This window comes from Aythya ferina (assembly GCF_964211825.1).
Source record: "Aythya ferina genome assembly, chromosome: 24".
Lineage (NCBI taxonomy): Eukaryota > Metazoa > Chordata > Aves > Anseriformes > Anatidae > Aythya > Aythya ferina.
The window spans coordinates 818,406-844,179 of NC_140322.1; the positions used below are offsets into that span (position 1 = coordinate 818,406).

The 25,774-nt window shown below is 65.1% G+C and overlaps 3 protein-coding genes across 3 annotated transcripts in view; all 3 read right to left on the reverse strand.

Moving 5' to 3' along the window:
• MACF1 (microtubule actin crosslinking factor 1) overlaps positions 1 to 12,121 on the reverse strand; it is a 136,260-nt gene extending 124,139 nt beyond the window's left edge. The window contains exon 1 of the mRNA XM_084496861.1: positions 11,887 to 12,121. Within this exon, the coding sequence (XP_084352987.1) occupies positions 11,887 to 12,106 (220 nt within the window). The 5' untranslated portion in view covers positions 12,107 to 12,121. The remainder of the gene's footprint in view (positions 1 to 11,886) is intronic.
• Positions 12,122 to 19,077: 6,956 nt separating this feature from the next.
• On the reverse strand, positions 19,078 to 20,200 carry NDUFS5 (NADH:ubiquinone oxidoreductase subunit S5). Its single transcript, XM_084497040.1, has 2 exons — positions 19,808 to 20,200; positions 19,078 to 19,425 (listed from the first exon to the last, which is right to left on the reverse strand). Exons 1-2 carry the CDS (start codon positions 20,021 to 20,023, stop codon positions 19,321 to 19,323), a joined length of 321 nt encoding a protein of 106 aa, XP_084353166.1. The 5' UTR covers positions 20,024 to 20,200; the 3' UTR covers positions 19,078 to 19,320.
• Positions 20,201 to 20,926: 726 nt separating this feature from the next.
• On the reverse strand, positions 20,927 to 25,561 carry AZIN2 (antizyme inhibitor 2). Its single transcript, XM_084496816.1, has 10 exons — positions 25,426 to 25,561; positions 24,551 to 24,716; positions 24,298 to 24,471; positions 23,393 to 23,565; positions 23,148 to 23,279; positions 22,740 to 22,905; positions 22,470 to 22,632; positions 22,281 to 22,393; positions 21,607 to 21,818; positions 20,927 to 21,269 (listed from the first exon to the last, which is right to left on the reverse strand). Exons 2-10 carry the CDS (start codon positions 24,647 to 24,649, stop codon positions 21,128 to 21,130), a joined length of 1,374 nt encoding a protein of 457 aa, XP_084352942.1. The 5' UTR covers positions 24,650 to 24,716; positions 25,426 to 25,561; the 3' UTR covers positions 20,927 to 21,127.
• Positions 25,562 to 25,774: the final 213 nt, after the last annotated feature.

Below are 25,774 nucleotides of genomic sequence, written 5' to 3' on the forward strand. Positions count from 1 at the left end.
CCCGCCACCGCTGCCGATTCTGGGGGAGCCGCCCCAGCCCCGGGGGATTTATCGACCCGTGGTGGGGACAGGAGCTCGTTCATCCCAGCGAGGGGAAGCAGACCTGACCGCCGGCGTGCAGCCACGTGGAACAGCCCATGCACGGCCGCGCCGGGCTCTGCCAAGGATCTCCACGCACAGCTGGAGCCAGAAGCGCTCCATCGGCACCGCGCCGCGCCGCAGCCTCCACCTGCACGCACACCACGGCCCTCCCGCAGCCCCCACACCCAGGGACCCCCCGGCTGCCTTCAGGCAGAGCAAGGAGCAGAGCGAAGTTGCTGCAAGAAGCCGAGCTGTCACCACTAAAAATAGCACAATGGAATTTTCCTCTGGGGGAGAAAAGGAAAAAGAAAAACAAAAAGCTGCTTCTTGCTGACAAAGGGGCTGCGAGAAGGGAACCGGGAACACGGGGCAGAAAGCAGGGGTGCAGCCCCCTCCAGGGCCCTGCTGCCCCCGCTGTCCCCAGCCACCCCGCAGAGCCCAGGCTGCCACGGGGGACCCCAAATCCTGCAGGCTGTGCTAACGCCCCCCAGCAGCAGCACAAAGCCGCGCCAGCGCTCAGCCACCTTCCCTCCATCACCCCCGTGCCAAGCGCTGGAGCGAGGAACAAAGCCCAGCGAGAGGCAGCAGGCGATGCTGCCAGACCAGCTGCTGAGCGGCCCCGTTTCATTTATTTTCATTTATTTTCTTCCCTGCCTGGGAAAGGGGAGAGATCGGACACCAGGCAGGCTCCAGCAGAACCCAAAGCCCAGGCACAGGAGGGGACGCAGCGGGCTTGGCCACTGCTGTCGATGCCCTGGCTCCCTCCCGCCAGCACCCGTGGCTGTGCCCCCATCCTGACACCTTTGTTTTGTCCTTCTGGGGAGATAAAAGCAGGGGTGAGCCGTGGCAGCCAGCCCTGGTGCCTGCATCCTCGCCCCATGGGGCTGGGAAGAGGAGGAACGCCGAGCCCCTCTCCTCCCGCCCCGATGGCGTTGAGGAGGCGCAGATCTGACGCCTGCCAGATCCCTTTCCAGCATCCCGGCTCCTCTCCCTGCCGGGAACGCCAGGAATCCCCAGCCCGTGGCAGATTGCTCCAGCTGGCCTGGAGCTGCACGGCCGGGACAGGAGAGCCGGCGGGGACGGTGGGGACGGAGCACGGAGGGAGCCCGCAGCTCCCGGGACGGCCGCCGTGCCCCGGCTGCCTGCCTGGCCGAGGAATCCCAACCTCCCCAGCCCAACAACTGCCCCTCGCAGCAAGAATCCCAAGCATCCCAAGCAGCCCGAGAGGATGAGATGTCTCCACGTGCAGCGTCTGGAGCCGCCCGCACCGAGAGCTTTGCGTGCTGCTGTCCCTGCCAGCCGTGCTCCCACCGCAGCGCCCGGCACAGTTTCGCCCCGAGGTGCAGGAGCCACCTGCACAGGGGGCAGAGCGGCTCACAGCGTGCCAAGGACGCCGCCAGAGCCAGGGCACAGACACATAACCCGCTGCAGGAACAGGAACAAGCCCGGGGCACGGTTGTTTTCCTGCAGCAGGAACGTGGCCATCACTGCACAGCCGTCACATCGACCGGACAGGCTCCAAACGGGGAGCAGGGGCTGGCCGTGCCCACGGCGAGGTGAGGAGGTGCCTCGAGGTGCTCCGGCACCACTCACCTGCCTGCAGCACACCCAGCAGGAGCAGGAGGAGCTCCCTGCGGGTCCCTGCCTCCTGTAGCAGCACTGCCCAAGGTCAGCGCGAGCTCCGCCGGCGCAGGAGCCCTCGCAGCCAGCTTCCCGCAGGGAAAAATAAGCTGCTGGCAAAGGCATTTCTGGAGGGCCAGAACAGCAGCCTGCTGTGGACTTTTTATCACTATTAATTAAAAAAAAAAAGACAGTGTTGTACCCTTAACTGAGCTGGAGAGAGGTAGAAGGAGACTTTGCCCTTCTGCCCCCGCGAACAAACAGGTTCAGGGTCTGCGCCCTGGGCAAGTGAGAGAACGGCCGGGAGAGGAGGGAGCGAGGCGGTGCCGGGGACAAGGAGCAGAACAGCACCCCCTGAACGCTGCTCCACACTGACAAACGCTCCATCAGCCACCGGCCTCAAGGCCCGAGCTGCAAATGGGGGAAAAAAAGAGGCACAGGGAGGAGAGGAGCAAGGGACAGCTCCTGCAGCAGGGCAGGCAGAGGACATGGCCCTGGGCAGGGGACTGTGAGCGCAGCGCCGGGCAGCAGGAGCAAACAGGAAATGAGAAAAAGCATCAGGCAGGTTTAATTCACGGGGAAACAACAAGAAACAGTCACCGTGCCCTCGCAGAGCCCCAGCCAGCAGCCCAGAACCGACTGATCTGGATTCCTGATAAAAGAGAGGAAATTAAGGGGCAGGTGGGAACTCCCGGCGCTGCGCCTGCGGGGACGCAGCACGCACGGGCTCCTGGTCCCAAGGCACACGCTCCCCCAAGCTGCAGGATGCCCCAGCAGCACGGCTGCTTCCCTGCTCACACCTCCGCTGACACCAAGAGGGCACCAGCCCCTCCTTGCACCCCGCTCCTTACCCAAAATCTCGGGGGCCACCTCTCCCAGCAGCTTCTCCACGCCACCCCTGCCAGGAACCACAGGACTTATCCGCCCCAGAGGCAGGGTACACCTCGGACTGCATCCAAGGGCTCACCTCAGCATGTCCCCAGCTGGGGACACTCCAAATCTGGGGGTCCAGACCCCCTGACACCGCCTCACCCACGGGAAGCCTGCTCCGGAGATCCCCCGCCCCGGCCCCCGAGCCGGATGGGATTCATCCCCAGGCAGAAAACCCCAGGACGTGGGCTTGGAAGCGAAACTTCCCAGCTCGTTAACACAAACATCCTCTGCACACGCTGCCTTCTGCGGGGAGCGCTCCCCAACAGGGCTTCCACCCCCCCCCCCCACATCCCGGGGCCGTTTGCACATCCCCAAGCCCTGGCTGCTGGCCCGGTCCCCCCAGCCAAGCCAGGGCAGTGCTGAGACATCAAATGTGGGGCTTCCAGCAAGGCTGGAGGAAGGAAGGAAGGAAGGAAGAGGAGCTGGAGGCCAGCACTCTGTGCACGCTGCAAGCCCAGCTGCTGGGGATGTGGGACGTGGACATCCAGGGCAGCACCGAGCAGGGACCCGGTGACTTTGGGGATGGGACCACCGAGCACAGGGAGCAGGGGCAGCACAGCACGCTCCTGCTCGCCCTGCAGCACGTGGCAAGGAGAGGAGCTGGGGCACACATCCTGCGCCCGGCCGGGACGTGCAGCGCAGGGGACGGGAGGCCCAGCCCCGTAATTAGGGCTCCCAACACTCCCCAACCATCACACCCACTGCCGCCGCCCCTCCTCGCCCCGCGGGCGGCTCTTGCCTCACCTGCCCTGCAAAAACAGAGCCGGGCTGCCAGGATCCAGCCCTGCTGCGGATCCCCAAGAGGCACCGCGAGCCCCCACGCCCCCCACTCCAACATAAAGAGCCGTGGAGAAGGCACCAGGCACCAGCCAGCCCTGCCCTCGTGCTCCTCGCCATGGGCACAGGCAGGGGCTGCTGGAAGAAACAACCCCCAGGGAATGGGGGATGAAGGAGGCTGAGTTTTGCTCCTTCCTGGGGATGCGATGGATGCAAGCTCAGCCCCGCCGAACCGCGGTGCCCACGGTCACAGCCCCTGCCCAGGGCTCAGACCAGGGGCTTCAGCTCAGCCCAGCACAGCTCAGGAGGAGCTGGAGTGCTCCCCGCAGAGACAGGAGGAACCCGCGTCCCCCAGCGTCTCCACGGGCCGGATTTTGTCTGTTTTAGGTGCACACAAAGGGATCAATCACCCCGGTATTCAAACAATGCTGTTAGAACGCTTCCAGGAATGAGCAGGGGGAAAAAAAAAATCCTCTTTTTATGCTTCTCCCTGGGAGACTGGAGCGGTTTCTTCCTGCTGGCATCAGCCCTGGTATGTCCATTGCAGTCTAAACTTAGTTGACACGAACGAGACCAGCCTGGGAAGGAGCTTGGCCGCGGACCAGCAGACGGAGGTTGGAGATCTCAGCCTCACCGAGCCGAGGAGGAACAGGCTCCGAGGCAGAACTGACACAAACGGCGCCACGGCACCTAAAAAAAGGGAGCACGAGAACACCGCGGGCTGCTCTCCGAGCGCCCTGGCATCCGCAGTCCCTCCAACCTGCTGCTGAGATGAGATCAAAGGCTCCCGGCGCCAGGTACCGGCGCGGCACGGCCTCGGCACGTCCTCGGCACGTCCTCGCCCCCGGCGGCACCGTGCCAGAGGTGACCGCAGCGGTGACCGCAGCGCTGCCGCCCCACACTGGCGGCGATGGCCTCAAGCTCCCCAGGGTGTTTGTCCCCAAAGCAGCAGCAGTTCCCCTGGAAAACAGCAGAGAAGCAGCGAGGAGCAGCCAGCAGCCCCCCGATGCCCCACGGCAGCGCTCAGCCAAACTCGCAGAGCCACGGCGGTGGTTTCGGAGCAGGGTGACACGAATTGACACAATTTCCATCGCTGCCATCCGCTTGGAACAGGTTCTGGGGCTGGGGACTGGCCGCAGGAGGGAGGCCACGAGCCTCCCGGCCAAGCAAGCCTCCGGCAGGCATGGGAGAGGAGCTCGGGAGGCGCCGTCACGTGCCGGCGATGACGGTGACTCCACTGCAAAGGCAGCAGAAACCTGGCCAGGCAAGGCAGGGTGGGTCCTGCCACCAGAAAAACCACCGGCTTCATTTCCCTGCTGTCCAAAACAAACGCGAGCAAAACAGCATCTTGCACCACGAGCCCAGCTTCCACCTCAGCCACCAACAAAGCCTCGTGGGCAGCCGGCTCCAGGCACCGCGCCACCGCCCCGAGACCCCCGGGTGTCCGGTCCCTCTCAGCACCTCCCTGTGCCTCCCAAAATAGAGTCATCAGGTCCCGTGGGGGAAATCTAATGGGCTCAGGGCAGCCGGAGCACTCCGGGAAGGGCCCAGGGAAGCAGCACAGGAGGACTCGTGGAGAGCACGCAGCGGAGCTGCCCACAGCAGCAACCCCGGTGAGGTGGCAGCGCCCAGTTCCCCTCTTCCCAGGCGATGGAGAGGAAGAAGAAGGGCTTCCTCCCGCGGCGAGGACTCACCAACACGCCACCCGTCCCGCCGGGGTGCTGGCAGGCTGCAGAGCCCTCGTGCAGCCCGCTCATCACCAGCGAGGAATGATGTTTATCTTAGCACAACGGCTGCTGCCCCGCGGCGGGACGTGGCCCCGCGCAGCGACGCAGGCGGTCGTGGGGCTGATCCCCGCTGCCAGGAGCGCTGCCTCCGGCACGAGACCCCCACCCTGGAGCACAGACAAGACCCGGACGTACAACGTCCAGTTAGGTTTCGTGTAGGAGAAGATAAGACTACAGGGAGAAAACAGAGCTGCTTTGGAGATGGGCAGGAGCAGCCGGGCTGCCTGCCACAGGGAGGGCTCCAACGCACCCTGCTTCATCCACGCCACCGTCCTGCCCTGTTCTCCTCCAGCCCCGGGGCAGATGTCCCCAACCTCACACCAAGTGTGCTCACAGGGACGTGCTGACACGCCAGCCCCCGTGCAAACACATCGGGACACACGTGTGGCACCGTGGGGAAGGAAGAGAAGGCAAGGACGGGTGGGAAGGGGATCCTCTGATGCTAACCACCAAATTCTACCTCCGACCCCCAAAAAGAGTTAATTATTTGGAAGAAGGGATCCCAGCAGGGTTGATTAGTTGATGGTTAAAGTGCTCTGAGCACAGAAAGCACGACCCATACCTGCATGGGGCTGGCAGCACCGCCCGCAGCCTGCGCTGCACCCATGGGGCCACACTCGGCCTCACGATTTCCTGCAGGGACGTGGTGTGCCTGCACCCTGCCAAATTCGGGGACGTGGCAAGTGCTGGGAACAGAGGCCAAGCCTGGACACCAAGCCACACAACATGCCAGGAACCTGCAAGGAAAGCCAGGGCTTTTCCTCCAGCTCAGAGCCCTCAACCTGCTCCGCCACCGCAGCAGCATCCCAGGGACTGACCCATCCCCAAAACCTCCGCCACCACTCCCTGCTCCAGCTGGGAGGCACCACGCTGGGAGTGCTGCACCGCAGCCGCCTGCACCGTTCTCACGGGCACCGTCAGCAGCGCCGCTGCACGTCCTGGCATGTGCCACAGCATCACCATCCGGCGATGAGGCAAGCGGGGCTGGGAGCCGCGCCACGCCGCGCCGTGCCGAGCCTCCTGGGTGCGGCCCCACCACGCTGGGACGCTCACCACCGGCTCTCGGCAGAGCCCCAGATCCCAGAGATGTCCCGTGGCAGCCCCAGGAAGCTCGGCTTTTTCAGCTGGAGGTGCCTGGGTCCGTGCAGGACAGCACAGCTCACTCTGTGTGCTCTCCCCGAGGACGCGGCGCACCCCAGGGTGCCAATGCTCTGCGAGGAGGCACCCGAGCCCACGCAGCTCCCAGCTCCTGCTCTGCTTCCCAACCCCGTTCCATCCGCCCCCATTGGGGACCGGGGCACCGCCGGGGTGGGCAGAGCCCCCCGCAGCAGCACGGAGCCGTGCCCCCGCGCAGCGCCCACGCTGCTGCCAGCCTCTTCCACCAACCTGCGCGGGAGCAGTCCGGCTGCGAGCAGCGGCGCTGAAGCAGAACACCTACCTGACACCCGAATCACGCTCGGCATCTCGTCTGCCTACAGTGGGAGCCTGATAAAGAAAGAAATCACGGGGATCTGCCATCTGGTTAACCCCTGCTCTGCAGCTCCAGACGAGCTCTGTAGCCGGGGAACCAGCGCCCACCGCACCAGCTCCGGGACCCTTCCCCGGGCTGGCTCCAGGCAGAGGCCCCAGTGCTCAGGTTCGTTTTTAAAGCCGGTTTTTAACCAAAGAGCTCCGCTCACAGAGGTGACCCCCGCACATTTCGGCAGCTCTCAGTGCAGCTCCCAGCTTGAGCAAGGCCCCGCAGCGAGCAGGAGATGTCCTGGGAGAGCCGGGAGCTGGGAAGGGGCAGAGGCAGGGGCCAGCCTCCATCCTGCACAAACACTCACTTCCCCTGCGCTGAATGTGCTCCATAAACAAGACCACAAGCGGTACCAGCGGGGCATTTCCAGGCGATTCCCGGCTTCCTACAGCCGGCACAGCGACCGCAGCAGCCCGGAGAAGGTTGTCCCCTGACCACGGGAGCATCGCGGCTGAGCGCAGCCGACGGCCGGAGCAAGGTGCGGTGCTGGGGGATGGCGAGCGGGGCCGTGGGGCTGCAGCCGGCTCAAATCACACCCTGAGATTTCATTTTCTCTTTTGGAACTCGGGAGAAGTGCTGGAGGAGTGATGCCGAGCAGAGCCCAGGGTGTCAGCGCGCCCTTCCCACGCCAGCCCCATCTCCCTGCGCTGCCCTCAGTGCCTCCGCACGGCGCCCGGCCACCCCACGGGGTGTTTTTTTTTTTTTCCTGAACACCAGCCCACAAAGCACCTGGACAGGCTGGGTCACGTCACCCAGCGCCTTCCCAAGCCCAGACACCACAAGGGGCTTTCTGCCTTTCTCTCTTTCCCTCTCCCCACGGAGGCGGAGGCCCCACGCTGCGCCCACGGGGGAACATTTGAGCAGCACCCCCCGAACCGGGGGAATCCATCACTCCCCTTTCTGTGTGCAAGAAGGAAAAGGGCACGGACAGAGCGCCTGCTCCTTGGGGCTTGGTGCTTTGGAGACCCGGCTGCTCTGCTTGGAGCGGGGCAGGGCGCTGGGAGCCCCGGGGGCCGGTAGCCAGCCCCCCCCCCCAGCAGCCCCCTGCATGGCCAGGGGTGATGGAGCACTGCCGCCAAGGAGCGCGCCTGCAGCCACCAAAAGTGCACACTCACCGCCCGCACCACCCGGCCCCACGGCCCCAAACCCCCACGAACGGGACCGGGGACACCCAGGGGGGTCTCCATACCCCGGGGGGGGGCGTCCCGGTACCCCCAGGGGGACCGGAGGGGGGTTGGCCCCCGTGCTCCGTTCTCAGGGCACTGCGCCCCCGGTACCCCAGGCGCTGGTCCCAACCCCACGGGGGGACCCCCGGGGTGCACGGGGGGGTCCGCAGAGCCCCGGGGCTGCCCCCACCGGGCACAAACCGGGGGCACCGAGCGGGACAGGACCGGGGGAGGAGGGAGAACGGGGGGTGGCTGCAGGGGCACGGCCCCCCCCGGGACCCCCAGGGACCCCCAGGGACCCCTCCGCCGCCTTAGCCCCCCCGCAGCCCGGCGGGGACCCGTGCGCACCCCGGTTCTCTCCCACCCCCCCCACCCACCCCACGGGCCCGTAACCGGGCCGCCCGCCGCCACCTCCGCCTCCCGCCGGGGCCGCACCTTTGTATCTCTCCAGCACGTCCTCGTAGGCCTGCTCGAACTCCTTCTCCTGGCTGCGGTTGGCCGGCAGCAGCCCCGGCACGTACCCGGCCATGGCGCCCTTTGTGCCGCCGCCTCCCGCCCCCCCCCCGCCGCCAGCAGCTCCCGGCGCCGCGGCCACCGCCGCTCTGCGCGGCCCCGCTTCCGCCCCGCGCCGCCGCCGAGCCACGCCCCGCCCCCCCCCAGGCCACGCCCCCTCTAAGCCACGCCCCATCGATGCCACGCCCTCACCCACCCCGGAGGGACACGCCCCGCCAGACGGGCCACGCCCGTCCCCGTCTGGCCACGCCCTCAAGTGGCCACGCCCCTTTCGGCGCCGCCCCGCCGGTGGTGGTGCCGGTACCGGCCCCGCTGCGCCCCCTGGTGGCTGCACCGAGCCCGGAGACTCCTCCCAGTGCTCCCAGTGCTCCCAGTGCCCCCAGTGCCCCCAGTGCTCCCAGAGCAATGTGTCCCAGCTCCTCCCAGTGCCTCCCAGTACATCAAGGGCACCGCGCCCAGTGCCACCCAGCGCCTCGCATCCCAGTGCTCCCAGTGCTCCCAGAGCAATGCGTCCCAGCTCCTCCCAGTGCCCCCAGTACAATGCCTCCCAGTGCCTCCCAGTACACTCAAGGGCACTGCACCCAGTGCCGCCCAGTGCTTCCCAGTGCAACGCATCCCAGCGCCTCCCAGTGCTCCCAGTGCTCCCAGTACAATGTCTCCCAGTGCCTCCCAGTACACCAAGGGCACCGTGCCCAGTGCCACCCACTGCCTCCCAGTGCAATGCGTCCCAGCGCCTCCCAGTGCTCCCAGTGCACCAAGAGCTCCGTGCCCAGTGCCTTCCAGTGCTCCCAGAGCAATACGTCCCAGTGCCTCCCAGTGCCTCCCAGTGCTCCCAGAACACTGCCTCCCAGTGCCTCCCAGTACACCCACAGCACTGTGTCCCAGCACCCTGCCCCCACCCCCCATCCTTCTGGGGCAAATCCCAGCCTTTTTTGGCCGCCGCAAGACGTTGCTTTTTCGCCCGGGCTGCGCTGTTCCCATGGCAACCCGAGCGCAGCCAGCTGGGTAACCACGGCGACGAGAAAAGCCCCTTCCCACAGCCCTGACATCACCGCGGGTCCCCGACACCGCCCAGGCACCCCCGGATCCCCCGGCGGCACCCATGGGTGCCGAGGGTCCGCACCCCACATCTCCGTGGGGACGGCACCGCAGCGCCAGCCACCAGCATCCCCCCCCGGTCCTGGCCACCAAAACCCACAGTCCTAATGGGGACAAACCCTGGGTCCGGGGGGGTCCCCTGGGGCTGTGTCCCCCCCCGTGCCATCCTCCCTGTCCGTCCCCAGGGGCTGGCTTCGTCCCCACCCCGCTCCCAAACGGGCATCACCCAGCATCACCCAGTATCACCCAGCATCACCCAGCATCACCCAGCATCACCCAGCATCACCCAGTATCACCCAGTATAACCCAGCATCGCCCAGCACCACCCCAGACTCTCCCAAACAACCCCCCGAGCAGAACATGACCCCGGCAGGACCGAGGGCAAACTCATTTCGGATGAGTTAGGCTTGACACAGCCCCGTCCCCAGCGTCCCCCCCCCAGGAAGGACACGGGGACAGGCGCCCCCAGCCCCTCCCCAGCCCCTGGCACCTGCAGCTCCTGGCCGCCCCTTTCCCCAGGGCACGGCTGCGTCCCCACGTCCCCACATCCCCAATTCCTTGGCCCCGATGCCAGAGGGGACACCGCGAGCACCCGGACCCCCCCCCCCCGGTGAAGATGCCAGCAGGACGAGCAGTGGCGGTGCCACCACACGTCCCCCAGGGCACACACTCAGAGGTGACACCGCAGCCAGCCCCGAGCCCACGAGAAGCAAATTGTCACGGGGTGTCCCCAGCACTGCCCGGGGGTCCCCAAGGACACGGACAGGAGGAGCCAGTGGGACACAGGGGGCACCCTGGGGTCTGTCCCCACCGCGGGGTCCCCGCTGTCCCCTCCGCGGGTCACCCAGCGGCCGGGGCCAGCCGCTGCCCCCAGCCCTGCTCCCTCCTGTCCCCAAAGGGGGGTCAGAGCCCCCTGGGGGCACAGGTGCCGGGGCGAGCGCGGCGCCACGCTGAATAATGCAGGGATCCGAATCAATATTTCAGCTCGTTTGCGAAGCCGGTGACACAAAACTGTCTCCAACTCTTTCTTCCCCGGCTCGGCGCTGTCTGGCTGCACCTCCCGAGTTATTTTTACTGGGGAAGCTGCGTGAGGCTGGGTGTTTTGTGACATCCCCTCGCTTTTAATCACAGCCTGCATCGACCCGGCGTGATGACAAGCGCTCGGCATCCTGCACAGCCCGGCGGCGAGCTCGGCTGCGCCCGCAGCACCCTGAGGGTGCTGAGCCCCGGCAGGACGGGGTCCTTGGGGGAGCAGGACCCCGGTGCGGGCAGCACCCGTGCGGGAACGGTGCCGGTTTGGGTGCTGCGGGTGCTCGGTGCCGGCAGCGCGGGCGTTTGGGGCAGGGCCTGGCCGCACCCTGCGCATTTGCCTCCCCCCAGCCCCAGCCGGCGCGCTGGGAGCCCTCATTTGAATCGACTGGTTCTTCCTGCCCCAAACTGCGCGGGAGCCTGAGCGGCACGGCCGGGGCCACCCGCACACGTGTGCATGCACGCGGCCGTGTGCCCGCACCGGGGAGCCCAGTGCCGGGGTCGCTCACTGGGGGGCAGGGGGCTGGCGGGGTGCTCGCCCCCCTCTTGTGCTCCTTTGCGAGAAGATCAAAGCCAGGCCTTGGAGTTTCCTTGGGGTGACAGCTGGGAAAGACCCAGCCAGAGCACCCCGGGGTGCCAGGTGCCCCAGGAGAGGCTCCCGGTGTCCTCGTCCCCAGTGCGGGGGTCCCAGGACATTGGGGGTCCCGGTGGCCACGCGCCAGGGCTGCCGATGGGTGCTATGGTGAAGGAGCAGGCGCAGCTCTCAGCCAAACCCCGCCAGCAGCCGGGAGGAAACCAAAAACCTCCCGGGGCAAATTCCTCCCCCAGGTCTGGCTGGGGGCATTGTTCCAGCGGAGGAGCCATTCAGCCCATTTAGGCCGTAATTTGGCACCTTGGTGTCACCCAGCGCAGCCTCCGAGGTGCCCAGTCATCGTCTGAGCACAGCGTGCCGAGAGCAGGAACCAAACCACAGCGAGCCCTGCCCAGAGCCACCACCGAGCCAAAACACCAGCGCCAAAGGCCGTGTCCTCCCTGCCCCAGCGTGAGGCTGTGCCCCACCAGCCTCCGTCCTGCCTCGCTCGTGAGCCCCGTGCCCAGCCCCTGGCACCTTGCTGGGTGCAAACACACCCAACGAGGGGCTTCCACCCACCCCGACCCGTGCCCGGCCAGCAGCCAAGGGCCACCACGGCAGGGCCACCTTGGCCACGCTCTCCGTGGCACCATGGAGGTCTGAACACGGGCGTCCTGCACCGCAGTTTGGGGGGGGGGACAGGGACAGCCCCTGACATCACCTCGGCCACCGCAGGGTGAGCCCCCCACCCCGGGGCCCCGCGGCACGGCCGAGCAGCGGGCGCCGCCTTACCTGCGACCCTGACGACAGCCCTCTCGGCCGGGTCCAACACCGAGTCCTGGCTCTTCCGCTTCTTCTGCTCGTGGAGGGGCAAGTTCCAGGGCAGGGTGTCCCCGGGGGGGCAGGGGGAGAGGCTGCCCGAGCGCTCGCTGCGGTACGACCGCTCGCTCCGGCAGGAGCGCTCGCTCCGGCACGACCTCTCGCTGAGGGTCTCCTCGTCGGAGGACGACATGGCCCCGGCGCGGGCAGGACGTCCCCGCGGGCAGCAGCCTGCAGAAGGAGCAAACAGCGCGTGATGCCGGGCCACTGCCTACCTCTCCCTCCCCTCTACAGGGGTGATGGAGGGGCAAGCACCCCACCGCAGCCCCTATGCCCAGGCAAACCTCCTGCTGGGTACATCAGCCCCCCCCCCGGAGCTCCTGAGCGCTGCCTCGGTGTCCCCAGTGCTGGTCTGGTGGCCGGGACCCCAGAAATGGGGTCAGCAGCACGGCCACCGCTCTGCCAGCAAAGGTCACGCCAGCATCCCCAGCACCAGCTCGCTGCCACAAAGCAGAGCCCAGCCTCTGGGGTTCGGTTTCTTTGTGCTCGGTGCGAGAAGGAGCCGTGGGAGCTGCCCTGCCCTTTGTACCTGGGTTTGTGTTTTTTTTTTGTATTTTTTTCCCCTCTGAGTGGGAGCTGCTTTAAAAATCCTATTAATCACGTTAGGAGAAAATGGTCGGGCTTTCTGCAGCGAGCAGGGGGTGAGCTGTGCAGCGTACGCACGCTGGGCAAATAAGCACCTTGCGCGAGACGTGCTTAAAACCCATTCTCATTGTAACCCTCCAGCTCGGCCAGGAAAAATGCACGCCAAGTGCCCGAGCCCCGCAGCCGATGCGCGGCGGCAGAGGAGGCGCCTCCATGGAGCCGAGCCCTTCCTCGCCCCCCCCCCAGTGTGTGCTCGGCGAGGCACGAACAAAGAGACCCCCCAAAACCGGCGACGGGGAGCGCGGCTCGCATGATTCATTCGCCCCCCACCGAAAAGCTGCGGAAAAAAAAAAACGACCGAGCCCCCCCCCCCCCTCCCATCAACCAGCCGCGGCTGCGGGCAGCCCCCGCGCCTGCCCCCGGGGGGGGGGCCGCGGCTCTCGCCCTTTTTTTGGGGACCGGGGGGGGGGGCGGTGCGGGGGCAGCGGGGGCTCGGTGCGCAGGGGCGGGCGCGGCCCCGCTGAGGGGGGGGGTCCGGGGCCGTTTGGGCAGCGCGGTTTTGGGGAGGGGGGGGCAGCAGGTGCGGAGGCAGCGGGGCCGCATCCGCCGCCCTCCATCCGCGCTCCATCCGCGCTCCATCCCCGTCCATCCCCGCTCCATCCCCGCTCCCTCCCGCGGCACCGCCGCCGCCCCCCGCCCGCTCCGTGCCCACCGTGGCCGCCCCCCGCCCGCAGCCTCGGCCCCGCTCACCCCCGGTGCGCCCCGGTTCCGACCCCGGCGGCTCGGCTCGGCTCGGTTCGGCTCGGTGCGGGCAGGGCGCGGCGCTCCCGCTGCGCTCCCGGTGCGGCCGCTCCCGGCTCCGCGGCTCCCGGCCCCGCCGTGCGCTCCCGGTCCGGCCGCCACCGCCGCCGGCCCCGCCGTGCGCTCCCCGCCGCTCCCCGCCGCCGCGGCGCCTCCCCCCGGCCCGGCCCGGCCCGGCCCGGCCCTGCCCACCGGGGCGGCACGGAGCGGCGGGGGGGTCCCGGCCGCCTCCCGCCCCGCGCGGCTTCGGGGACCGGCCCCGGTGCCGCCCCTGCGCCACCCCCTACGGGCAGCGCCCCGGGGCCCCCCCCGCACCCCGCTGCCCCCTCCCCAGCCGCACAATCTCCCCAGGGACCCCCCCGGTGCACGCAGCTACCCCGACACCCACCTCGTGCACCAACCCCGGTGCGCACGGGAGGCTCCCCGGGCCCCCAGCAGCCTCCCTCCCCCAGCCCGCACGGCCTCCCCGGGCACCCCCTGTCCCCAGCAGCCTCCCCGCCTCGTCCTCCCTCCGGGCCCTGGCTAATTACAGCAGCACATTGATTGCAACCCTGGTGGGAGCACAGCGGGGCTGGGAGCAGGGTGCAGGGGGCTGGGAACAGGGAGCATGGTGCAGGGAGCAGGGTGCAGGGTGCAGGGTGCAGAGAGCAGGGTGCAGGGAGCAGGGAGCAGGGTGCAGGGGGCCAGGAGCAGGGACAGGCTCAGATTGGGCTGGAGCCACGCTGGGAAGCCGCGTGCTGCTCAGGACCTCCCTGTGAAGCCACGAGACATCCCGAGTCCATGCGGGGAGCAGCCGTGGCACGGGCAGGGGCAGCAGCAGCAGCCCGGAGCAGGGGCTGAGCTGGAGCAGGAGAGCCCCGGCTGCTCTGCGGAGCAGGACAAACCGCTCCGGCTGACGGCAGATCCAGACGCTCAGCACCAGCAAGCAGCTCGGTGCCACGGCCCCAGGCTCCCGTGGTGCTGCACGAGGCCAGGCCAGCCCCGTGGCCCCGGTGCCTCGGGATCTCGGTGCAGCCCAGGGTGCTTCTCCCCCACCAGCTTTCAGATCCCATCCGGATCCTTTCCTCCCCTTCCCCGCAGTTATTTCCCGAGTGCCTTTGGTGTGGTGGCACATGGCACGGTGACACCGAGCACCCCACGAGGGATGGGAGCTCGGGAACAGCTGGGGGAACCACGTAACCTTGGTTGAGGGCAGCACAGGAGAAAGCTGTCAGCTGGAACCCCCCAGGGCCCACAGTTGTGGAGCTGGAGCTGTGGCAGCAGCCGAGGCCTCACGGACACAGACATGGGCTGGAAACAAGGGGGGAGCTCCCTGGGACCCCCATCATGCTGCAGCCGGGCTGGAGCAGTGCTCGGGCACCAGGGGTGGAGTAAAGGGGGTGCTGCAAAGAGCATCCTCGTGGGCCAGCACCAGCCCTGCTGTGCTGGCACTGCCCGTACTGGACACGGGTGGATAACCCTTGGCACGGCTGGGGACAGCGACCCCAAAACTGGCGAGCAGCAGGGGGCAGGAGGGCTGGCATTGAGGGGCCAGCAGCCTCAGACCCCTTTGGAGGAGGAAAGCCCCCGGGGTCAGACATGCGGCTCGTGGACAGGTTGGGTGGCTCAGCCACATCCTGCTGCTGCCATGGGGTGCCTCGCTGCCCCCTGCTGCACCCGGATGGATTGGTGGCACTTTCCCATCCCGCAGGACATCCCCGTGCCCTGGCCGTGCTTCTGCTCCTGCCCGCTGCAACCGGCACCGTTTGCTGCTGGGGTGGTGAGGCTGCAGGAATCAGCGGGCACACACGAGGCTGAGCCAGGCTGCCGGCCACGGGGAACCACATGCCCCAGCCATGCCCTAAGGGACGCGTCCCCTCGTCACCTCTGCGCGGTGCCACCAGCCGGCGGCGTCTGGCCCCTTCCTCGAGAAGCCCTCGGAGCAAACCGGGCGACTTTGCGCCGTATTAAATCCTGAATAAACGAGGGAAGGCGGCCAGGAAACGTTGCCTGTCCCAACCTGCATGCATTTCACACCCAAAACGCATTTCCAAAAATCCTTTGCAGCACGTTGCTGATCTGGATTCGCTGTGCTGTGTGAATCTGGGTTAAGATCGGGCGTTGTTTTGCCCAGACGGGGAAGGGGAGGCATTGCTTCAGGACAGGGGGGAGGCAGGGGCTGGGGCGGGGTCCTGCTCTCCACCACAGCGCTGGCTGCACTCCCTGAATCACTTCACCCCCCCATTTCTGTGCTGTAAAACGGGTCCACGGATGGAGACCCCTCCCTGACAGCCGTGGGGTCCCGCTTGGTGCTGTGGGGACACGGGCAGACGCCTCCCAGCCGAGCCCCGGGCCGTGGCTGCGCCCCTGCAAATCAGCTGGAAGGCAGCTCTGCCCCCGGGTCTGTCCCCCAGTCCCTCGTTAAAACCTTTGCCAGAGCCCGCAGATCAAACCTGCCTTTTCCCTTGACTTTTTATAAATTATTCATATTGCGGGAGTTGTTTATTTCCTCTCTCCAAGGCACAGATGAGCTGGAGAAGCTGCTGGAGGCTCCCGGCACACACGGGGCTGCGGGAGCTGCGGGGAGGCGGTGGCTCACCCAGCCCCAGCACCCGCATCCCACAGGCTTCGGGTTTTGGGGAGGAGGGAGCAGGACCCCAGGGGATGAAGGCTTTGGGGAAGGCACCAAGAGGCTCCCCAGGCTCCCACCTCCAGCTCGGTCCCAGCCTTGCTGCCTCCATCCCAGCTGGGATGCGGCTTCGCTCCACACCAAAGTGACACGAAAGCAGGCACCGAGGTATAAACCTGTCAATAAATCACCCTCAGGGCTCGGTGGTGGGCTGCACCAAGAAGCTGCGGGTGCTGCAGGTCCCTTTTGCAGCAGGAACTCGAGGAGGACCGGGCCCCGCTGCCCTGTAACGCCCTCACGGTGCTGCCTGGGCAGCGATGGGCTCCTCTCACCGGGTGGCGCGGGGCGGGAGGTGGATTTCTCTCTCTTGACCTCAATATTTTTCATCTGGTCTTTGGCTATTCTCCTTATCAGCTGAAATTTCTAACACGGCGTTTCACTCTGACAAATACCTCAGCTCCTCTCAGTCCCCGCGATTCCCCCGCTTGCCCTTGGCTGTGTTAACATCCATCGCCAGAGCAATTAGATTTTGGATTGGTCTAAAGAGCCACTTGGGAGGCAGGAGTGTTTAGATAGATTTCGATATTTCCTCCGACATCTGGACAACTCGATTAGATGAGTCACGCTCGACACCACCAAGTTGCTGCCTTTTTGCTGAGCCCTTTTTTCTTTTTTTTTTTCCTCTCCCCGTTCCCAGCCTGGCCCTGTGCTCTTTCTTTTTTTTTTTTTTTGCAGAGCAGCAATTCCCAGGCGCGCGCCAGCCTGCGCCGCCGCGGCTCGGCTCCGAGATGCCGTCACCGTGCACAGCCCGCTCGCGAGGGGTTCGTTAAGGCAGCCGAGTTAACGAGTGTCGCAGTCGAGCTGCCACGGAACGGTCACCCGCAAGGGGCCAGGAGCGCTGCTGCCCCTACCACATCCCCACATCGGCTCCCCCCGCGGCTCCTCTCCGGAGAATAATTCCTCCTTGTCCTTAGCGAGCCATCGGCTGCAGGCACTGCTCAGATTTAACCTCCCGCTGTCCCAGCCTGCCCTGATCCTCCAATTTCTGAACCCCAGGGGCTGACACTGGGTAAACGGGGGCCACGCTGCAGCCTGGAGGGTGCCGGGCTCCTCGCACAGCACGCGGCGGTGCCAGGGCGCACGGTACCAGCCAGAATTTCTCTCCCCAGCCGTGGTTTTCTCCCTGTTAACGTTTTCCCTGCTCCGACCGCTGCTGGCAGCCTCCTGGGATGCTGGCACCTGAAGCTGTGAATATTTCTGCCCGCTTCTTCACGCGGCTCTTTCATCTTTCTGATGTTTTCCCCCCTCGCTTCTGCGCGGGGGGCTCCCCTCTGCCTGCCTTTCTATCCGGAGCTCTTTAACCCACCTGAACGCCAGCGCCCTTATGTGAGTTTTCCCCTGCTGAAATGAATCGCCACCAAACAGTTTTCATATCTGAAAGCACCAAACGGGATCTCGGAGGATTATCGGGCCGTTACATAAAGCGAGGCAGCCGCCCCATTTCCACCATCAGATTGATCCAGATCTCAGACGCCCCATGCCCAGATCCCCCCCTTGTCCCCCAAAAGAAATCCCACCCAGGACCCATCCAGGACCAGGATCACCCCTTCTGCGATCCATCCACGGGCAGGAACCAGGAGAAAAATATTGAAGCTGCTGATAAAATCCCGTTGGTTTGGGCACAACCCAGGAGAGGCACCTCACAAGCAGCGCTGTGAGCGCAGGGCTGAGCAGGGGCAGCCTCCTCACGTCGAGGCTGACCCCTAACCTCCTCCATGCCTCCAGCTCGGAGCCCCCAGCCCCAGCCCCAGGTTTTGGGGCTCTCAGGGCTCCCGGGGCTGCCCCCTGCTCCCTCCAGCCCCCGCCAGGAAGGCGGCTCCGTCCCCCGCGTGCGATGAATCAGCCCGAGCGCCGGGCACCCATCTGGGCCCCGCGAGGCTCCATCTGGGGCTGGGGGAAGGGAGCAGCCGCCCGCTGCACGAGCCCTGCCAAGGGCAAATCCCCCCCCGGGACAGCTCCTGACAAGGCCAGAGCGGCGATGAGGACGCAGCAGCCTCACCCCAGGCTCTTCCCCCACGTGCTCGACCTCAACAAACCTCTGCCATCGTTTTTGTCATCGCCCAGCGGTGCCGTGCCTTGTAGAGGTGCAGCTCGCCCCTTACAGCCATGCCAGCCCCGTGGTTTTCAGGATCAAGGTACCAAAACACACGCTGGTGATGAAACCAGCCACTCTTTCCCACCACAAAGTCATTTTTAACACATTTTGGGGACGAATGGGCCCATTACAGTCATCTTCAGTGCAGGAACAGGCAGCCCGTTGCCTGTTCTCATCCGAAGAGAGGCGATGCTCCTCCTTTGGGAGCCTCAGGAACCTCACATGCTCCTGGACCAAAGATGAAGCATTAAACCTACAACCACCGGCATCAAAACCCCAGATTAAAGCACAGAAACTTCCCCTCCCTGCTTCCAGGTGCTCACTTGCTTTAATGCTGTTACAAAACCGTGCTGGATTGGGGAGGAACGTGGAAAATCCTCCCTTTTACAGAGGGAACGGTGGCGCAGGCAGCCCCAGCGGCCAGGGCCATGGGACAGGGGCCAGGGCTGCTGCAGCTGCCATCAGCAGGGCCCGCTGCTCGCTGCCAGGCTCAACGCGTGGTGCTGACACACCGGGCTCCAGAGCAAAGCCTCCCAGCCTCTGAGCAAGGGAAACAAAACTCGCAAACAAAATGACAGGAGAGAAGCTGGATCTAGCTGTTTCTGCCCCAAATCCTAGTGAAAGAGAGGCATTTTGAGCAGATTTTCACCTCACGCACTAATATCTTGAACAGGAAAGCGACTGGGAGCAGCCCAGCCACGAATCCTGCCTGTAAAACTTTGCTAGGCGTGGACATTTCTTTAGGAGGGAGCTTTGCAGGACAAGTTTGGATGGGTTTTTACTCCTTTAGGCTGTCCCCACACACATTTGGGGCTGACTGCCCTGCCTGCAAGCGAGGCAGGGAGGGAACACGAGCACCAAGGGCCATGGCCACCCTCGTCAGAGGGACACAGCTCCTGGTCATCCCCAGCCCCAGGGCAGCACCTCAGGGCATTAACCTGGCAGGATGGCTAAGGACACTCAAATATATTTTATTCTGAAGGACACGACAGAGCCGCGTGCTGCTCCAAAGGAAACATTTACTAGCAGGGAATTAATGCCTGACACAGGTGTCATTCCCCTCCAGTCAGGGCAAGGCCGTCGGGCAGCCCCGACCCCGCGGTGCGTGGAGCAGCCGCAGCAGATCCCAGCCATGCCGGGCGCTTTCCTTGCAGGGGCTTCACTGCTCAGCTGCAGACTGAGGTGGGGTCCCAGCGCATCAAGGCTTGGGCTCTTCCTGGCTCTTCTGGTAGTCGGGCGGGGTGTACTTCCCTTCCTTGATCATCTTGTCCCGCTGCTCCAGGATCTTTTTCAGACGTGCAGCCTGACAAAGCACAAGGGAGAGTTGACAGGGATGTACAACAGGCAGTCACAAGCACTCACACAGCCTCTGGCAGAACCCTGGCAGAGCCCCAAGGGAGCTGCGTGCACGCAGAACCCACACTAACCCTTCCCTTGGGTGCTGTCACGACACATTTTAGCATTAAATATTACAAGTTTTGTGTCAGAGACGCTCTCTGCTTTCTGAGAAAGCCAAGTGCTGACCCTCCATGCCCCCCAGCTCCTCAGTTAACTACCACACACAAACCCCTGACCAACCCCCAGCACCCCCTTTCCCCCTGAGGCCCCCGTAACCCCCCCGGGGCGCTCAGCTGAGCCCCCCCCCGTTTACCAGAGCCCCCCGGGGACACCGAGGGGCCTCTCACCAGCTTGGTGCGGTGCATGCACTCCATGAAGTCCTCGTACTCGGGCTGGCACTCGCGGCGGGCCCGCGTCTGGCCCAGGCCGTGGCCGCACTCCACCCACTCCCGCTCGAAGGCGTGGCAGGCCCCGGCCTTGCCGTGGGGCTGCGTCGCGCTCTGCCGCAGCAGCCAGCGGTCCAGGTCGAGGCCCAGCTGCCGCTGCAGCTCCAGGAACGGCATGGCGGCGGCCGGCGGGGAGCGACACCGGGACCGGGACGGGCACCGGGAGCGGCACCGGCACCGCCGTCCTTCACCGGCCTTAGCGCGACGCCCGCCGCCGTCAAGCGCGGCCGCTGTCGTGCCGCCCCCGCCGCGCTTTACGGCCGAGGGGCTCGGCGGTGTCTCCCGGCAGCGCCCCCTGGTGGCGGGAGGGCGGAGAGCGCGCCGCGCCCCAGCGCCCCCTGCTGCCGGTGGGGCCCGGTGTCACCAGTGAGCCCAGTGCTCCCAGTGCCACCAGTGATCCCAGTGAGCCCAGTGGTCCCAGGGGTCCCAGTGTCTCCAGTGATCCAAGCGTTCCCAGTGATCCAAGTGTCACCAGTGCTCCCAGTGCCCAGCACTCCCACTGCTCCCAGTGTCCCCCGTGATCCCACAGTGATCCCAGTGCTCCCAGTGCCCAGTGCTTGTAGTGTTCCCAGAGACCCTGGTGCCCCACTCCCAGTAACTCCAGAGTTCCCAGTGTTCCCAGTGCCCCCAGTCTCTGGCTCTCAGGGTCTCACAGCGTCCCCATTCTTTGGCTTTTGTGGCCTCCCCCCACCACAGTGCTGTGACCGTGGGCAGGAGGGCTCATTAGGAGGGCTCATTAGGGGGGCTCATTAGGGGGTTGCTCATTAGGGTGCCACCCAGCCTTCCCCCCAGCTGTACCCACATCCCAGAGCCCAACCCTGTCTCCAAGCCCCCCCAAGCCTCTGGGGTCCCTCCGGATGCCCGAATGCAGCCCCCAGGGCTGGGGTGAGCAGCCCCAGCTTCCCTAACGAGCTCAGCCTCATTATGCAGCTACCTCCTTACCAGAGCCGGCTCCTCCGCCACCCCAGGCACAGGGAGGGGAGGAAGAGCCCGGGGGCTCCTCAGCCATAACCCAACCAATGCTCAGCAGCCATTTATTTCCATAACCCTTTAAAAAAGAACCCAAACCCGTCGGCCGGCCCACCCAGCCCCTGCGGCAGGCACACAGCGCCTGAGGAGGAGCAGGATCCCCGTGGGGTGCTGAGGGCCACCCATGGGTGCCAGGACATGGGGTGCAGGCCCAAGGGTGCTGGCACCGCGCCGTCCCCGTCCCCGTGGTGCTCAGATGATGCCGGCCGGAGCGAAGACGGGGGGGACGCAGAGCGACTCCACCATCTCCCAGCCGCAGGACAAGGGGGTGCAGGCGCTCTCGTGGTCATCCTCAGCCGGCAGCGGCTTCCCCTGGCAGAGCTGGACGGCCTCCCTGCAAGCACGACACAGCCGGGGGGCGCGAGGAGCCCCCACTCATGAAATGCCACAGGGTGGGTAGGGGAAGGGGATTTTGGGGGCTTTTGCTTCCCCAGCTCCTTGTGCAGAGCTGGAGCTGAGCTGCCCATGGCTTCTCCAGTGACAAAGTGGCTCCGGATTTAAAACCTGGCTCGTTATTTAATAACCCCAGTGGCCAGGTTTTTACCCCGAACCCCTCAGGGTCTGCCCCCGTCGGATTCACCCCTCTCCCCTGGGCAGAGAGCCCAGCCTGAGGGCTGCTCAGAGCCTCCCCTGGGAAGCCCCCGGCCCTGCTGACGAGGACGGTCCCTTACCAGGCCAGGCGTGACATGGCGTAGGTGACCTGTGGCTGGGGGCAGCCGCCCAGCAGGGATGGCACGGCGATGCTGTAGGCGCCCATGTCCTGGAAGATCAGCCAGTCGCCGTCCTGCAGCTCGGGCAGCTCCACGCCATCGGCAATCCGGTCCTCGGGGTGCCCCGGTGGACCCCGGAGGCTGCTGCACAGGAGGTGGTCTGGGCAGGGCTTCTGAGGGGGGAAAAATCGGGCAGCTGCAGGGAATGAGGGCACCCGCAGCACTGTGCTGAGCTGTTTGATATGGGGGGAGAACCTGGCCCCAAACCAAAAGAAATGCTCTTAAAATCAACCCAGGTGGTGAGTGCCTGGACCAGAGTGCCTCAATGCCTGTGGAAAGCATCCAGTGCTGGGTCTGTCTTTGCTCCTTCACCAGCTTTAAAGACCAGCCTGAAAGGATGGTTCTCAAGGTGGTTTGAAGGATGGTTTTCAAGGTTTTTAAGGATGGTTTGAAGGATGGTTTTCGCCTTTCCCAAAGGTTCTTTGGCTCACAGGTGGCCAGACAGCATCTGTACATCCTAACTTACCACCCCAAACTGCCTTGCCAAGCCCGGAGGCAGACCCAGGTGCTTCCATGGATGTTTGACACCTCTGAGGGCCCTGCTGGGCTGCCCTCAAGCCAGAGCAGATCCTCACCTTGTGCAGCAGTGGCTTTGGGCAGGGGCTGTCAAACAGGACACAGCTGAAGGCGCCGTAGATGCCATCACTGAGGTGGTAGACGAGGCTCTTCTTGCTGCCAGACTCTTCCCCTGGGGGAGCAGAGTGGGGCTCAGGGGCCATGGTCCCACAGGCAGGCTGGTCCCACAGCCCCCCAGCCCCACGGACCATCAGAGCCCGGCTGCTCCACGGGAATCTCCTCCTTGGCCGTGATGCTGGCTGCGAGAGTGAAGGCCGAGGTGACGTAGTATCGCCCGGGTCTCGCAACGATTTCCACCCCGCAGCCCTCCGGGAAATACGTGTCCAAGGCAGAGTTTATCACGGCAGCGATCTGGGTGGGGAAAAGATGTTCGACCCCGTGAGCTCAGCCTCGACGCCCGGCATGGGGCAGGGAGCCAGCTCCAGCCTCGCTCTCTGCCTGCCCTGGGAGCCGTGTACCTCCTCGAACTGAGCTCTGGCGTCCTCGGTGCCGGGGAACCCCCCTCCGATGTCCAGGAGGTGCATCCGATAGCCCAGCTCTGCGCCCATGTCGAACGCCAGCTGCGCCTCAGCGACAGCCTGGGCAAAGCCCTGGGGCTCCAGGCTGCAGCTCCCGAGGTGAAAGCTGAGGGCACGGTCCCATTGAGCAGGGCTGGCCTGTCCCTTGTGGCAGTGAGGGGACACGGAGATCCCCCGATCCTCTCCGGGGCACCCCTGCACCTCCCACATACCATCAGGGGTGAGACTGCCCAGCCCACCCCGCAGAGCCCCTTTCTGTAGGCCAACCTGCCCCAAATTGGTCCCAACAAGGGCTCCCCACTGGGATGCCCACCCCGAGCACCCCGACAGAAGGACAACGTGCCGTACCTGATGCCAACAACCTCCACAGCCTGCTCCTTCGCTGCCTCCAGCAGGCGCCGGCAGGACTTGAGCGTGGCACCAAACATCATGCTGGGATGGGCAGAGGGGCTGGAGTCAGCAGCAATACCCAAAAGCATCCTGTGCAGTAAAAAAACACCATCTTGAGGGGTCTTTGGGCCCTCCACCACCCCACAGCCACCTCCCCAGCTCCTACTTCAGCCCCCTCCAGCAGGTCCCACATCGGCACCCACCTGGCGTGAGGGTGGCTCCTGGCCACCTTGCCCAGCTCCACCTCGTTGTCAAAGGCCATCAGCCGCACGCCACGGCTGGCCGCGTATTTGATGTGGGCAATCTGCTTGCAGGGGCTGCTGTAGAAGATCTTGTCAGACGGGACCCCGATGCTCTGAACCGCTGCAATCTCTGTCTGCAGGGAAACGGCACATGGATCAGGGGCACCGCCACGCTCGGACACGGCCGGCTCCGGGACACGGCCACCGTGGCACTGCGAGGGGCAAACCAGGCACTGCAGCCTGGGCTTCTCCAGGGAAAATCTACAAAAGCTCAAGGGGATCACAGTGAGCTTTGTCCCAGCAGGGGCAGGTTGCAGCGAGGTGTTTACAAGCAGCACGAGACCAAGAGGGGAGAAAAGAAGTGGGGCATGTGAGCAGGGACGGGGTTTGGGCACATCTCCCCCAGGAGCTGCAGCAGGAGGGTTACGGACACAGAGCCGTCTGAATCCTTGCACTTTCTCCTCCTGGTAACATGTCCTGCTTAATTACATCCAAGTAAGTGGCTTAACTTTGGTCTTCCCTGGGAACCTGGCTACGAGCAAATGGATGGATCAGGGAGCTTTGTGCTCGGCCCTACAGCCACTCACCGGGGACAGCCGCAGCAGCAGCACCCCAGGGATGAACCCTGCACCAGCCAAGCCTGCCAGCCGGGACACAGGTCACACAGAGGAATGTTGGTCAAAGGCAACGAGCCTGAGTCACGGACCAGACGGGACAAATATCTCTGGGCTGTGTGGCAGGGTTTGACAGCAGGGGGAGACCTCTGCTGCTGGAGGTGTCAGCAAGAGAGGAAACCTGGAGATGGGGGCGAGCTGTGCCGCTCTCCCACGCACACCCTGAGGGTGCTCATCCCAACCCGTCCCTACCTTGTTGGCACAGGCAAAGCCTGCCCCCAGCTCAGCCAGCAGCCGAAGCACTCCTCCGCTGCTGTTGCACTTGACGGGGAAGTAGGGCTTCACGCGGGGCAAGGCCTTCAGGAACTGCAGGTGTTTCTTCACGATGTCCCCCAGGTCGGCCACGAAGAAGGCTTGCTGCTCGCTCTAGGACAGGGCTGGGGTGAGCAGCAGCCTCGGCCCCACGGCCACAGGGAGTAGCAAAGCCGCCGGCCCTGGCCCTTACCGAGGGGCACAGCCCCACCAGGAGGTTCTCCAGGAGGTCCCTGGGGGTGAAGCCCTCCTCCACCATTGTGAAGTTGGATTCGTTCAAGTACCCATTCATGGCCAAAGTGCGACGGCACTCGTGTGGAGCTCCTCCAGTAGGGTAGAGTTTCTAAGTATGAAACTCACTGGGAAAAAAAAAAAAAAATATATTTTTAAAAAAGGAATGCTAGTAGCAGAGCTCCAGAGACTCCCACAGCACCTCCCTGCTCCCTGAGGTGCCTCCTGTCCCTGTGCGTGGGCCGTGCAGGGCAGCAATCCCTGGGGAGAGCTCCCTGCTGCTCTCCTCCAACCCAGCACCTCAGCTGGCAGCACCACCACGGGTTAAAGCAGGCTCCAGGGGGAGGAGGAGGCACATTTCCACATTTCTCTGCAGTGCAGAGCTCTGGTTTTGTACACAGCAGCAGCTCAGGCACCGACGCTGCTCACAACAAAGCCACCATCGCTGTGGAGCTGCTGGCCTATATACGCCAGGACGTGTTTCCTCATGCTGTGGCATGTCGTCAGATCTGCTCGGTGTTGCACGGGGAGACGTTTCCCTGTGGTTTGCCAACTGCTGCGATCTCACCGCCCCACGTTGCCGGCCACACGAGCCCCACGAGAAGGGAGGCAGCCCTGAGGAGGCAGCACAGGGCGCCCCCGAGCACCAGCCAGCTGGTCAGAGTCCGACCCGCGCTGGGCTTCCAGTTTCACTTCTGTCCCGTGACACGATGCGTGGCACCAGGGCACAAGTTAGGCAGCCCTGTGGCATTTCCTGGCTTGCATGCTTCGTGGAGCAGCTTTAATAACCCTTGGATCCAGCCCATCCCGTGACCTGAACACTTAACATGAGCTCACAGGAAACGTTTCCTCTCCGGTAATCCAGGTCCAGCCACAGGGCTTTTCAGGAAAATGCTCCCCCTGATCAGAAGCGAGCAGGAGACGGAGGTTTCATTTCTCAGAGCTGCACGCTGCCTCCGCTGCAGAGAGCTACCTACATTTTGGATGGGAACTGGGAGAAGGAGCACGGTGACCCCAGAGCGGCAGCGTGCCGCCACGCACCAGCAAGCACCACCGGCATCCCCAGGGATGGGCGATGGGCTCTGAGGCTCCCAGAGCTTTGTAACCCTCTGCCCTTACCCTTTTCCCCCCAGAGGTATTGCTGGCCAGCCCCCAGCCCTGCTCAGGCACACAACCAACGAGCAAT

What these genes read in the sequence shown, in the direction of transcription:
- NDUFS5 (XM_084497040.1), bottom strand. Translation starts at nt 20,023, where the DNA reads ATGCCGTTCCTGGAGCTGCAGCGGCAGCTGGGCCTCGACCTGGACCGC. An exon ending in GCATGCACCGCACCAAGCTG is followed by an intron (nt 19,426 to 19,807) that starts GTGAGAGGCCCC and finishes GTGCTTTGTCAG; the next exon opens with GCTGCACGTCTGAAAAAGAT.
- AZIN2 (XM_084496816.1), bottom strand. Translation starts at nt 24,649, where the DNA reads ATGAATGGGTACTTGAACGAATCCAACTTCACAATGGTGGAGGAGGGC. An exon ending in AGGAGCCACCCTCACGCCAG is followed by an intron (nt 23,280 to 23,392) that starts GTGGGTGCCGAT and finishes TTTACTGCACAG; the next exon opens with GATGCTTTTGGGTATTGCTG. An exon ending in GGAGCAGCCGGGCTCTGATG is followed by an intron (nt 22,394 to 22,469) that starts GTCCGTGGGGCT and finishes CTGCTCCCCCAG; the next exon opens with GGGAAGAGTCTGGCAGCAAG.